General features: G+C 39.3%; 1 protein-coding gene across 2 annotated transcripts in view; it reads right to left on the bottom strand.

Annotated features, from left to right (window-relative positions):
* The window catches only part of LOC124152250 (RAB11-binding protein RELCH homolog), a 201677-nt gene that overhangs the window by 162563 nt on the left and 23645 nt on the right, over nt 1-15469 (bottom strand). For both annotated transcript variants that reach the window (XM_046525506.2, XM_046469522.2), the window contains exons 17-21: nt 14569-14692; nt 13396-13444; nt 11081-11166; nt 10197-10303; nt 9598-9697 (exon numbers count right to left, since the gene is read on the bottom strand). In XM_046525506.2, coding sequence (XP_046381462.2) covers nt 9598-9697; nt 10197-10303; nt 11081-11166; nt 13396-13444; nt 14569-14692 — 466 coding nt within the window. The remainder of the gene's footprint in view (nt 1-9597; nt 9698-10196; nt 10304-11080; nt 11167-13395; nt 13445-14568; nt 14693-15469) is intronic.

Here is a 15469-nt window from a genome sequence, read left to right as displayed (position 1 = left end):
TAGGAACAGTGTATGGATACAATTCTTTAGAAAACCCTCCAATTTGTTATACAGTGACCACACATCTGCAGCCATTTGTGTTTACAGAAGCAATGACACATTGGGAAACTCTTCTTTAAAGTTAGGGGAAATATTTACAAATCTCTGTCCAGCAAGTAGGCGTGATGCGATCAAATCTCATCGCCAGAGTTCTATGCAGCCAGCCAAGTACCTCTGCCTCAGGCCAGCGACATGAGACGATTCGTCACATCTTACAAAGTCCATTCTAGTCATAGCATGTTTTACATCGGTTTTATTTTTACGACTCCACACATTCAGATAAACATGTATCATAGAATGGTTACATGTCATTGAGAAAATATCATAAAACATGAAAAATTATTTCCTTTTGCGTATTTATCCCTGGTTGAACGCCGCCATGTGCTGCAGAGAGCTAGCTATACGGTCACTTTAACACATAAAGATATACTGTCATGCACCTCACTGTTGTAGGGGGCACGGGGGGCCCAGTCGTCTAAGGCGCCGTGATTCGCAGTGTAGAGTGGCGTCCCTTAGGTACGCCAGAAACCTATGATTGTGGGTTCGAATCCCGGTTCGCCCCGATTATGTTTCTAGGTTTTTTAGCACCAAGCCCATGTTCATGGGTTTCACGGAAGTGGTAAATGTCTGAGAACTGAATCACTCCAGGCTTTCCTCCCACATTAAGCTGACACGCCGCGATATAACTGGAATAATGTTAAAAGTGGTGTTAAACCCAATTCACTCACTCACTGTTGTTGTATATCTATATCATTATGCAAAACAATATGTAAAGCCCCCGAAAGGCTTGCATTTGGCCTCTCTGTTCAGATTTCGGAATAAGCATGATTGTTGACAAAAAAGATAAAAGTCTGGTCGCATGATATGCAAATTAGCCTGTGGCTATGGTGTAATGCTAAGTCAACACTGCGTTGGATTTGATGCCGAGGTTATTAAGTTCCTCCTAGGTGTCCTCATTTGCATATTTATTGAATTGTTTTAACAAAAACAAATTATTGGGTTTTTTTGCATGTATAAACCAATTCATAAGATGAAAAAGATAAAGATATTTTTTATTGTGTGATAATATTATATAAAAAATATTTTTCAGCAACAGAAATTCTAAAAAATAACATTCGTCAACTTCAGGTGTGTCGACGATTTTTCAAAGTTAAGTCATAGCAATATTAATGATAAAGGTAATATATATTAAAGGTCAACCGGTAATACAAAGACAATGCAAAAAGAAACGTATGTTTCTAAACAACAAACATCTAACTGGGATTACATAACATACACAAGAGCTTTCAGTACAGGGGAGATAAAAATCATAAAAGTTATTTTTCTGGAAATAAATTACTTCCTTGTTTCTTTATTTTCATGTAATATTGTTTAATTAATGATAAATCAGCCTTGCGTATCAGTATCTACATGACTGTTGCATTCCCACATTGTTTAAATACTGATCAATAATGTGATGTTAAAATTGAACTTTTTTCACATTTTTACAAGGAAATCAGCTAAATGTACATATATATCATTCAGACTAGCATGTTAATATTTGTTTGCTTCCTGTTCTGATTTGTACAGTGTTTATTGAGCTTATTGATCACCTATTTTAACCTATTGGAAACCAATGTCTTGCAGTTGAACCTACGGTACTGTATGCAGTTGTAGTGAACTTGTAGTCCTGTAGTAGACAGACTGAAAAAATGTCACTTCTTCGATTTTATTTGACTCCACAATTCTGCAAAATCCTTAAACCAAATTTTTATTAAAAATCTTGCCTGCAGCATACATAAATAATTAGTCTATTTGTATAGTGCAAAATTCCACATCACCGAGGGACATGCTCGATGCGTAAATTCAACATATGTACATATATACATACATACAACAGAGACGGGACAGTAAGATAGTAAAAATATACACATTCAGTTGTAGCCTTCAAAAAGGCATGTTTGGCGTCCAGACTAATCACAGTGATACGAGGTGCACTTTTGAGGCTGAAGGGAAGGGAGTTCCATAGAGAGGCACCAGGATGAGAGAAGGATCGTGCACCGAAGGACTTTAGTCTGTATTTTGGTACAGACAGGAGATGGTCCTGATATCACCAACATTGCTTGCATGTTTTTATCTGTTTCCATGCATGTATACACTGTGTTTGAGGCCATCCGTGGCATTTGGTAGCAGGTGTACTTTAAGGGCAAGTAGACTGAAAAAAATATTGATTGCAATTCTTTGCGAATATCAATTTTCCTAGATACATTTAGCCAATTTCCGCGAGAAAATAATTCATAATATTCGTAGGAAGTATTAATATGTCAAAGTGAAAGAGCTGAAATCACCGATCGGCTTCCCAAACAAATCTATTTGGGTGTGTGGCCTAAAGTAGAACGTGAGAATGTTTCGATTGGGTGATATGTAGATTTGACAGCTGCATTTATCTATCATGTAATTCTGAGCCGCTACACTGTGTCTGCTTTTTCTGTTAATACAAAAAAGTAACAACATTGCATACATTGTTGAATGCGTGAAACGACCTTTGATCTTGACCTTGGGAATAATTAAAAAAAACAATTAACAATCTGTAATTAGCTTGTTATGACTAACATCCTGTTTGGTTGGTTACAATAAACCACATGCTGCCCTCGGCCCTGTTTTAAACCCTATCGGAGATTAGTCCCCTAAGGAAACAACTGAAGGCATCTTCAATGTTATTACCAATAAGGCTTTGTTTGTTTGATGTTTAACGTCGCACTCAGCAATATTCCAGCTATATGACAGCAATCTGTATATAATCGATTCTGGACCAGACAATCCAGTGATTTACATCATGAGCATCGATCCACGCAATTGGGATACGATAACATGCATGAACCCAGTCAGCGAGCCTGACCACCCGATCCCGTTAGTCACCTCTTACGACAAGCATAGTCGCCTTTTACGGCAAGCATGGGGTGCTGAAGACCTGTTCTTCAGAGCAGACAGACGGGGTGCCGGCCTGATCATTGAAATTGCGCATCAGTAACCCGTTTTAACTCCAGTGAGAGGAATGCCCCCAGTGGCAGATTTTTTGTTTGGGGGATGTTTTCACCTATCTTTTTTTATCGTCTGTTTATCACTATTTTATGTTATTCAAAGTTAATATTGGTCAAGCATTTGTGATTAAGTATGCCCTAAAGTGTTATAATCTGCAAATTTGCTATGTCGAGTTTATTTGACCTTTAACCCAAAATGACATTTCTAAAATCATCTGCATGTTTTTCTCAACCTACATTTGCATTACCCATAAGTCATCAAAGTCATGTGACAGGTAGCACAATAACGTGATACATTCTAGAAATGACCATCAGACATTTCTTTATAATGCCGAACAGTGTTGAATAGAGATTTTCAATTTATTCAAGGAAAGAAATTATTGTTTCTAAAATCTTTTTGTGCCATGTGAATCAGAGTTTCAAATAAAGCATGGACTTGTTGAAGTGTGAATATTCATGATGGTATTGTTTATCTTTTCATGACATTTTCTCATGCACTTTGTGATAAAATATTAATATAACCATATTTGGAAAATGCTTGATTGATTCTGAGTACCGGTAGTCAAGCAAAGGTTCTCAAATAATAAAACAAAACTTTGATTGAAACAGCTAACTGACCATCACAAATAGAGGATATTATATAAATGTACTCACGAGTGTTGTAAACATAGTATGACATGAACACGAAAATAATGTTCTATTTATTACCGAAGAAGACGTCTAAATACAGAGACCAAATTTTAGTGTTTAAGGACAAGGACAGCAAGTCGTAACAGCAGCGGAACCACTATTTGTCGAATGATGGCAACAATCCTCAGTTATGACGTCGTTTCTAATGTGACGTCATTCAGACCTCACGTCACAATAAGATTCGAATGACATCAACAATGCTGTCTGGATGACGGAAACAATACACTGTTGTCTCGTGACGTGATATGACCCTAGGGCACATATGATTTTTATGAACCCTGATATGTTTGCCCTTGTAGGTTATAAGAGTAGGTATTCTTCAATCTGTAAGCTGTGTGTGTGTGTGTGTGTGTGTGTGTGTGTGTGTGTGTGTGTGTGTGTGTGTGTGTGTGTGTGTGTGTGTGTGTATGTTTGAAATTCAATTTTGCACAAATCTACTAGTGACGCACCTGTGCATTGAAAACACTGTATGTCTGCCTTCTCAGTAAAGACGGGGGCATGGGTGGCCCAGTCATCTAAGGCGCCGCTGTTCGCTGTGCAGAGTTGCGTCCCATGGGCACGCCAGAACCCTATGATTGTGGGTTTGATTCCCGGTTCGCCCCGATTATGTTTCTAGGTTTGTCAGCACCATACCCGTGCTCACTGGTTTCGCCGAAGTGGTAAAAGTCTGAGACCTGCATCACTTCGGGCTTTCCTCCCACATTAAGCTGACACGCCGCGATATAACTGGAATAATGTTAAAAGCGGCGTTAAATCCAACTCACTCACTCTGTAAAGACAGGGATGTACCTTTGTCTTTACACTTGTGGGTCATGGTTCCAACAACTATAATATTTGTGAAACCTTTAGCCAATTATGGTTTGAATGTTCAGTGTTTGAAATAAAATTAAGCGACTGAGTGTAGAAATGACTACATCTGAATTGGTATAAGTGACACACACAGGCATACATTCTCCATCCCAAGACAGTCACAGTGCGAATTGGAAATTTTCCAATAAATTGTATGTTTATTTACTTATTCTATCTCACACTATGCATCTCTTCATTCTTCTTTCGATCCAATGTGGAAATGTGCTTGAACAAAGTTTCCAGCTTCTAAAAAACAATTCACCGGAACACATCCCAGCATCACCATGGTCACCATGTGGGTGAGTATGGTTTTTAAGCCACTTTTAGCAATATTCCAGTAATATCATGGTGGGGGACACCAGGAATGGGCTACACACATTGTACCCATGTCGGGAATCGAACCCGGGTCTTCGGTGTGACAAGCGAACGGATTATCCACTAGGCTACCCGACCAACCTGGTCACCATGTAAACAAATGGGTCACAAACTGCAATCCTGTGCATAGCGACCTACACGACCTGATCACGTGAATACCCCTGCCACATCATTCTCTTTCTCAGAGCTAACAGCCTACAGGAGCTAAAATGCTTATAGCGAGTGAGATAGGATAAGTATATAAATATACTTTCCAAAAATTTCAAATTTTTTAAACATATCCTATCTCACACTATGCATTTATCCCATGGTTGGAAGCCTGTACTAGACCACAACCGTGAGATGTACACGACCGTGAGATGTTCACGAGGAAGCTGGTTCTTAACAGTGAAATAAATAAAACATTAAAAACACTACCTAGTGTCGTAAACAACATTCTACAATGCCTATGTGAAATACTCGAATTTGATTGGATAATCAATAAAATTAGTCATACCGTATTCAACGTAATAAGCGCCCCACTCTCATAAGCGCCCATGGCGATATTTGCAAATATATTGGCTAGTGAACAATCCCAATTAGCACCTTCTGACTGATCAATGTTCACATTTCATGTACATTTATTCGTTTCACTGCGCACTTAAATAACACTGTCTCACTGCTTCTGGTTGACCACCAACACGGCTGATGTCAACACAACAGATGTGATGGATTTCGGAATTTTTTAAATCAGTAATTTACCCGATTTATAGAATTCAGTGATGATGGGTTTAACTCTATCCTCGTCAACCGAAACAGTTCAGGTGAATTAAGCCTAGAAACAGCAGCATAATTTAGCATCATGAAAAAACATAAATCGAACGAAAATATGGTCTGTTTAAATGTGTAGTCCTAACTAATCAACACATCTGTTTTTTAAATATCTTTGTAAATATTTCATTACAGGGTAACAAACGTACATCATAATTGCTCATCTCATTTATTATCAGAAATCACAACCTACACCTGCACCAATAATGCTGATGAAGGAAGAAACAACATAAACAGGCATTGACAAATTGAACTTGGATAGGGCAACTACAGCTAATTAAAAAAGATAAACATCTAGAATTATTAAAAAAGCAAAAACAACTGATTTCCCGATGTTTTGTTTACAATTTTATAATGAGGCCTGTCATTAACCAGCTGAAGACTCGAACTTGAGGCTTGGTGAGGTGGGTAAAAAGCCACGGGGAGAAGAAATTCCAAAAGGTAGCACCTTCCATTCTTAGTGGCGGCCTCGGAAAACAAACCAAAGGAAACACAAGCAGAAGAGCTGTGCCAGGAGCGGACGGTGGACGGGCCAGAAGTCGCCGAAAATCCAGAAAATTGTTGGAGAGCCGTGGTAACCACTTGGAGAAGCAATTCAAGGTTCAGTGCTTGGTCAGTAGCCAGGTCACTATGTGCCGAAGAGGTAGGGAGCAGCTGCCCAGGTGGGGGGAGCTTCACAGTAGAGGCTGGCCCGAAGAGGGAGGTGAAACCTGAACCGGAAGTGGCAAAGCAGATCGGGAGCGACTCTGAAGTAGGAAGCAGCTGCGCAGGTTGGGGGAGCGTCACAGTAGAGGCCGGCCCGAAGAGGGGGGTGTAACCTGAACCGGAAGTGGCAAAGCAGATCGGGAGCGACTCCGAGAACAGTGATCCATATGAGCGGCTGTGGGTGATGAACAGCTACGACAGGGAGAAGATCGATGATGTCCTTCATGACAAACACAAATGCGATCAATGTGTCTATCTTGAGGAGGAGCGCGTCTAAACCCACCACAGGAGTGGAAGTCAGGATTCGACGAGGGAAACAGATCCTTAATCTCATGAATTGATTACATTAACTTGAAGATAAAAACAAAATTCAGACATTTGCAATGCAGAGACAGAAAAGAAACATTCCTCTTACAAACATCAGATTATTTGAAATCTTTTCTGAGTTGACAATGTTGTCTCACAGAAACTATTCTCAGGGGGCAAAACCCTCCATTTACAGATTATTTCACAGTTGAAACATAATACAGTGGTCCCTCGCTACAACGCTACCAATGGGGTCCAAATAATTGGTGGGCGTTATAGACGATGAGCCGTTTAACTGAGGCCGAGGCGGGGGAGCGCGCTCAGCAAACTTCAAATCATCAATATGTGTTTATCTCACGTCACGTCAAAATAGTATATATTTTTATGGACCTAGATCTACCTGTAATATCATTCATTTATTAAATCTGTCACATTTCACAATGTCTGAAATACGTATTCCATTTCAATTTATCATTTTTTATCGATAAATTAAAAAATTATTCACTATTTCCCGCAATGTTATTGAAAATAAAATCCTCGGACACACATTTCGACAACGGGTCCGCATCGAACATGTCAAAGAGCAAAATAAAGACGTTTTAAGCAAATCTTTAAATATATTATACAAAGTGATAAATAAAATCAACAAAAGTATATCTAAAAGTAATCAAACTTACATCTAAGTTATTATTTCCATCGTTTCGTGCGATCGCGTGTAATGTAAGTCAAATGACATCTCGGCTTTCGTCGCCTTGAATTCTCGGCTCGGACACAACGTTTAATGCAAAAATATATGCATGAAAAATCTTTGTCACAGCTCGTAACCTAGCACGATACATTCACGAAGTTCCATATTTTTAATATATATCGTGATTTCCTGCTTAAAACGTTCAGAATAACACTATTTAACAAAAATCTTTTGCCAACTTCTGAAATTTATAACACACGAGCTTGGTATCACAGCTATAATTTGATTGGCTGCCTGAGGTCACGTGCTCAAAATTGACCAATCACGAAACTTGTAGCAGATTTCGACAAGAAAGCGTCATTAGAAACTAATTTTAATCCAATGAAATCGCTTGTTATTACTACGGAAAAAAACCAGGCGATGTTACGAAAGCGCGATTACGAAATTTCTCTCAGCTAATTTACTGTACCATTTTACCAGTAGTTAGACATGTAGACAGTGATAGTGATTTCCAATATTACTTGCCTCCAGACAAGTTAAAATTAGTGATTTTGTTGCCCGACCTCGTATTTCTACCTGCCCCGGGAGTCGTGAAATGGCAAATTTCCACCCCTGAGTGGCACTGATTGGTCATGTTGCTTAAAATACAGAAAACGAGAGTTTTGACCAGCACTATGCGCATTCATACACATTCATACAAATATAGATACACATTCAAGCCAGGTTAATTGGTTTGATATGGTTACTTGATCCGAATCAAAAGGAATGACCGCCGTGTTGTGATAGCAACTACATGTGAGTTGACAGTGTCGCCTCAAATTGGATTGCCCATTAATTAAGAACATAAACTTCGCTTGTGGTTCTCTTTTATTGCATGCATGCGCTTCTAAGATCAAAGGATGTATAGTGTGAAAAGTTAACTAGTTGAACAATCGTATTTCCAGGACTTGCCGCGGATGTTTTCAAACAGATTATTAGAACTCCATTCAGCGATAAACGGTTGATTATGCAATGAGAAGCGTTATGTGCAAATGAACAACGAACAACAATACAATTATGTCTGTGTAATACTCTTAGTATTAAAAGTGTACATAAATTTTGGGAGCCATGCGTTACCGCGTGTAGTAACTGAGGTAGCCCTTTATCGAAGAGCACAATAGCGAGGGATCACTGTATTACCAAACTTCTGTTCATTTACATCATGTTACAAGTGACTCCTTCGTATCAATAGGAGAAACAGAGAACCATAAAGATGTGAAGTTTTAATCCAGAATCATCCATCTAGAATCAACAACTACCAAACATAATGGATCAGATTTTTCCATACATGCTCAATGACTGATATATGATGCTGGCTGAATGACAAATACCACTGACTTTGCCATGATGCTATTTTATGAGTGTTTCATTCAACCATACCATGTTTCTGAAAGACATAAAATGAAGTTGAAAATAATTTGTTTCATTGTTTGTTGTTTTACAAATAACTCGGCAATATTCCAGCTATATGACAGCAGGCTGAAGATAATAGAATCTGGACCTGACAATCCAGTGATTGACATCATGAACATACATTTGCAAATGGAGAAATAATGAAAAGTTTTTCAGCAGAAAAAAAACCAGAAGAAAAATGATTTGAATAAATGCAAAAACGCCCCCAAAACAAGAGCCATAACTGTAATATATCAATGCTCGATGGCAATATTCCAACTTAAAATCATATTCATCGCATAATGTTGCATTCGCAATGCCATAGATATTACTTTCAGGAAAACCTGTCCCCATTGGCAGTACTGTGCCCCAAGTCCAAGAGATCAAACAGAACTCGATCAACATATGTATCCCTTTGTGGTGGGAATAGCAAAGTAATAAGAGACACATCATTTTGCCAAGCCAGCAGTTTAGACTGAAATGACCACACCATAAACCTGTGGTTTCTTTTTTGCTTGCTGTTAAGAAGCAAATTGTTATATTACATGGGACAAATGAAGAAATATATAATCACGAAGACATAACATAAATAATATGCAATATATAAGTCATATAAAACATATCTCCATACATGGCCAAGCTTTAGATCATCTTGTAATCTTTTAATAGAAAACAGAGACTTACCTCAAACAAGATGGCCGACGTTGCCCTGACAGGAGCAGACGTGTGTACAACCCCACACCACAGGACTGTCAGTAATAATTCATGGTTGTCTTCACTTGAACTAAAAAGTAGATTTATTGTTTCTTGAATTTAAACTCATAAATATCTGCAACATTGCTGCAACTATTTGTTTGTTTATTGTGTAACGCCCCACTCATCAATATTCCAGATATATGACAGCGGTCAGTAAATAATCCAATCTGAATCAGACAATCCAGTGATTGATATCACCAGCATCGATCCACGAAATTGGGATACAATGACATGTATCAACCAAGTCATCCAAGTCACCCGATCCCGTTAGTCGCCTCTTACGACAAGCATATACGCCACTTACAAAAAGCATGAGTTTCTGAAGACCTATTCTAACCCGGATCTTCATGGGTCTTACTGTAACTAAACAATAACACTGCTGATAATCATTCAACTACACAGTCTTCTCTGACGAACTACAGTGCTATATGGGGATACGAGACATGTAAATCAAAATCACAGACATTGTATACAACATACAAAGTTGTCTGTAAAACTATTTACAATAGCTCTTCTACCAAACCCACCTGAGCTCCAGGAACGTTGCCTTCAAACTGTCGAGGGGAGCCTGACAAAACGCCAGTGTACATAACACCTGAGTGAGGAACTCCTCCAGCTGCTTCCGGTCTTCCTCCTGGAACAGTGTTACCACAGTAGCAGGACATATCACTCATTATCACACAGTCATATCACACACCGAGCAGCAACTTACACAATCTGTCACATAAACTTTGACAAAGTAGACACAATTTATGGATAACAACTTCTTTATTAACTGTAAAGGCAACGTTTCGGTATAGATCCTTGCTTGACAACGGTATAAGGATCTATACCGAAACGTCGCCTTTACAGAAAAGAAAAAAGTTGTTATCCATAAATTTAGTCTACTTCGTCATCAATGCTCATCAAACAATTCATGAACTTTGAGTCAACATGGTGTTCTGGTCCAAACGTGTCACTTGTCATGATTGTTTAGAACATTTAAGTATGGATAATAATTAGCCTTGCTTGACAATGGTATAAGGATTTATACCAAAATGTTGCCATTACAGTAAAATGAGAAAGTCTTCATCCAAACATTGTTTCTACTTTGCAATAATAAGGCTCACAGGACAGAATAAAATCATACTAGACCCTAGGCTTCGGATTAGTGGCTAAATTCAGACTGTTTATCTGCTTAAAAATATGTGTGCCGCTCCCTTGAACATAACATTGAAATCATTTCATGTTAATCAATGTAAGGAAGAAAAAAATAAATTCAGTTTTTATTTGTTACACTTGCAAGAAGCTTGAATAAGGCAAAATATTTCATTTGGGAGTAGCATTATTGTTCAGAAGGTTACGAACAACAGATTCAGCAGAATCCTGCAGTCACTGGAAGACAGACATGGGAATCAGAGGCTGAACTCACCGTGCTGAAAGATGTGAGCACTCCGACTGCGTACACCGGTACAACACAGGTGGTAATGGCTGTGTGCCCCAGGTTAACTTGGTGATCTGAGGGAAGAAGGAGTGAGGTTAACACCTGATATAACATCACAGAACATCGAGAGGTGGAGAGTTGATTTGGGGTCGCATGTGAAATGTTCAGATTCATTTCAGATTATTGCACTGATGTATTGATGTGCATGAGTGCGTGCATGAGTGCGTGTGCGTGTGCATGTGCATGTCCATCTGTCTCTCTGTCTGTCTGTCCTTGTAACCAAGCCATCCACGCTTTGTTTTTTTCCTCTTACAGGAAAACAATTCCCATTCTTCCTCACCAGGCAGACGCTATATCTGTTGGACCACCATGTCAGGGCAGCAACCTAGTCGACAGTGCTTGTTGTTATACCATTCATTTAGTTTTGTGCCATTTCTGTGCTAGTTATTTTATCTTTATTTAGCATTTTTCAAGCATTCAACAAAACCCAGAAGGATAACAAAGAAACTGTCATCCAAATTGTCATGCCAATACATTGGTAATCCAAGTTGTCTTGCCAATACATTGGTAATCCAAGTTGTCATGCCAATACATTGGTAATCCAAGTTGTCATGCCAAATATTGGGAATCCAAGTTGTCATGCCAATACATTGGGAATCCAAGTTGTCATGCCAATACATTGGGAATCCAAGTTGTCATGCCAATACATTGGGAATCCATGTTGGCATGCCAATACATTGGGAATCCAAGTTGGCATGCCAATACATTGGTAATCCAAGTTGGCATGCCAATACATTGGGAATCCAAGTTGTCATGCCAATACATTGGTAATCCAAGTTGTCATGCCAATACATTGGTAATCCATGTTGGCATGCCAATACATTGGTAATCCAAGTTGTCTTGCCAATACATTGGTAATCCAAGTTGGCATGCCAATACATTGGTAATCCAAGTTGTCATGCCAATACATTGGTAATCCAAGTTGTCATGCCAAATATTGGGAATCCAAGTTGTCATGCCAATACATTGGGAATCCAAGTTGTCATGCCAAATATTGGGAATCCAAGTTGTCATGCCAATACATTGGGAATCCAAGTTGGCATGCCAATACATTGGTAATCCAAGTTGTCTTGCCAATACATTGGTAATCCAAGTTGTCATGCCAATGCATTGGTAATCCAAGTTGTCATGCCAATATATTGGGAATCCAAGTTGTCATGCCAATACATTGGGAATCCAAGTTGGCATGCCAATACATTGGGAATCCATGTTGGCATGCCAATACATTGGGAATCCAAGTTGGCATGCCAATACATCGGGAATCCAAGTTGTCATGGCAATACATTGGGAATCCAAGTTGTCATGCCAATGCATTGGTAATCCAAGTTGTCATGCCAATCCATTGGTAATCCAAGTTGGCATGCCAATACATTGGTAATCCAAGTTGTCATGCCAAATATTGGGAATCCAAGTTGTCATGCCAATACATTGGGAATCCAAGTTGTCATGCCAATACATTGGGAATCCATGTTGGCATGCCAATACATTGGGAATCCAAGTTGGCATGCCAATACATTGGGAATCCAAGTTGTCATGCCAATACATTGGTAATCCAAGTTGTCATGCCAATACATTGGTAATCCATGTTGGCATGCCAATACATTGGTAATCCATGTTGTCTTGCCAATACATTGGTAATCCAAGTTGTCATGCCAATGCATTGGTAATCCAAGTTGTCATGCCAACATATTGGGAATCCAAGTTGTCATGCCAATACATTGGGAATCCATGTTGACATGCCAATACATTGGGAATCCAAGTTGGCATGCCAATACATTGGGAATCCAAGTTGTCATGGCAATACATTGGGAATCCAAGTTGGCATGCCAATGCATTGGTAATCCAAGTTGTCATGCCAATCCATTGGTAATCTAAGTTGGCATGCCAATACATTGGTAATCCAAGTTGTCATGCCAATTCATTGGTAATCCAAGTTGTCATGCCAATACATTGGTAATCCAAGTTGCCATGCCAATACATTGGTAATCCAAGTTGTCATGCCAATACATTGGTAATCCAAGTTGCCATGCCAATACATTGGTAATCCAAGTTGTCATACCAATACACTGGGAATCCAAGTTGTCATGCCAATACATTGGTAATCCAAGTTGTCATGCCAATACATTGGGAATCCAAGTTGCCATGCCAATACATTGGGAATCCAAGTAGTCATGTCAAAACACTGGAAATCCAAGTTGGCATGCCAATACATTGGGAATCTGGACAATCACAGTTTCACCTACCTAGTTGCTCCTCTGGTAGAATCACAAGCTCTTCAAACTTGGGTTTCACCTGTAAACAATGACAGAAGCTGTACCATACTGACAACACAAGTTTGTTCATTTGTTTGTCTGTTGTTGAACGCCACACTCAAGCTATATGACGGCAGTCTATATACATTCAAGTCTGGACCAGACAATCCAGTGCTTGACAATACAGCTAATAAGGGTGAACAATACACCCAAAGTCTGATGACCTTTGACACAATATACAATACACCTGGACCTGTGTCAAGATACATGATGATACAAAATATGTAAAGTTTACCAACTTCATGACAGATTAAAAAAAAGATACTTACTTATTGTAACTGACTTGGAACAGTTAACATAGAAGAAATAGTCACCATGTTTTACACAAGTACACAGTTCATGGCATACGTGTTATTATGGCATATTGAGATATGTATCATATCATAGCCTTCCATATCACTCCACCCCTAACACAGAACTGCCGACAACTGTAGGGCTGGGACGGGCAACTCGGGTACTCGGGTCGGGACCCGGGTACCCACAGGACTACCTGGACCCGTGGTTAGTCATGTGATATATTGTTTAATGATTAAAATATATCTAGAACTCTATGGTTACACTACAAGTCACTAATGTTCGCATTTCTTTTTGACTAAGCACCATCGCTTCTGACCTTTATTGGTTTGAATAAAAATAGCACTTCTGTCAACTTCAGTGTATTCATGAAAATGATCATTTTATACATAGATTTAAATACATTTTACCAGGGCTACGCTCAAACTATTTCCAATCGGACATTTTGTACCAAACTCTTGAGACCTGTAGCGGGTGCCCAGATAGGGTCGGGTAATAACAGGGTGGGTACCCGGGTAGTAAATTTGGACTCGTCCCAGCCCTAGACATCTGGACACTATCACATTCAGTGACAGTAAACTTCAACAGGTCTTCAATCATATTGGTATGAAAACTCTTGACTTCCCCTTACTTGTTGTGAAAACCCTACAATCAGAAAGTCTCCTAACCCATCTCTGACAAAAGATTTCTTTCGATGTTTCCACAATCTGCTGAACACACACAATTCATTACAGACAATCAGGTATGATGAAATATTTTTGCACTGGAAGTGTTTAAGTAGCTTCAAAGAGCTCCTTTAAGGTCACTCACCTTCTTATCAGTGAAGGTTTTCCCAAATGTTCGACATAGCCGGAAGACATATTTACACAAGGCATTGACCACCTTCTGCATGGAGAGACCGACGCCCATGGTCACCTCGAGGATCCTGGCCAGACTGAAGCATGGAGGAAGGGACGTATTTGGTCAGGATAGTGTTCTAACACAGATGTAAAGGATGATTTGTTTATATGTTGTTTAATGCCGCACTCAGCAATATTCCAGCTCTATGACGGCGGTCTGTAAAAATCAAGTCTGGACCAGACAATCCAGCGACTGACATCATGACCTTCGATCTATGCAATTGGGATACGATGCCATGCATCAACCAAGTCAGCGAGCCTGTCCTGCCAATCCCTCTTGCGACAAGCATAGTTGCTTTTATGGCAAGCATGGGTTGCTGAAGACCTATTCTACCCCGGATCTTCATAAGTATGTTCAGAATGATGGTAATTAAATTCAACTGTTCCAGATTCATATACCATAGATAGTATTTTGTGTCCTCAAGTAATGTGTAACATGTTTTAGGCCTATTTGGGATAACACCTTCTAAGTATGAGTTGCTGAAGTACTAAATCTAGTACTTTTTTGGGTGGCATCCCATCCAGGATTTAAACCGTGAAAAATTGTAAATTTTACAATAAATTGTATATGCATATACTTATCCTATCTCACACTATGCATATCTTCTTATTCTTTGACCCTGGTCCACCCATCACAGTACACCTGTACGCTCTAGACTGAGAATGAGGGTGCTGGATATGTCAGGTGATCAGATCGCAGGGGTCGTGTCGCACAGGATTGCAGTGGTGTGTGACCCATGATCACAGTGGTGATATAGTGATGTATGGGATGTGTTGGGGTGAGTTGTTTTTTGAAGCTGGAAACTTTGTTC

This window comes from Haliotis rufescens, unplaced genomic scaffold (assembly GCF_023055435.1).
Source record: "Haliotis rufescens isolate VD_foot unplaced genomic scaffold, xgHalRufe1.0.p SCAF_17, whole genome shotgun sequence".
Lineage (NCBI taxonomy): Eukaryota > Metazoa > Mollusca > Gastropoda > Lepetellida > Haliotidae > Haliotis > Haliotis rufescens.
The sequence above is the reverse complement of the archived record's forward strand: the minus strand, read 5'-3'. Positions and strand labels throughout refer to the sequence as shown.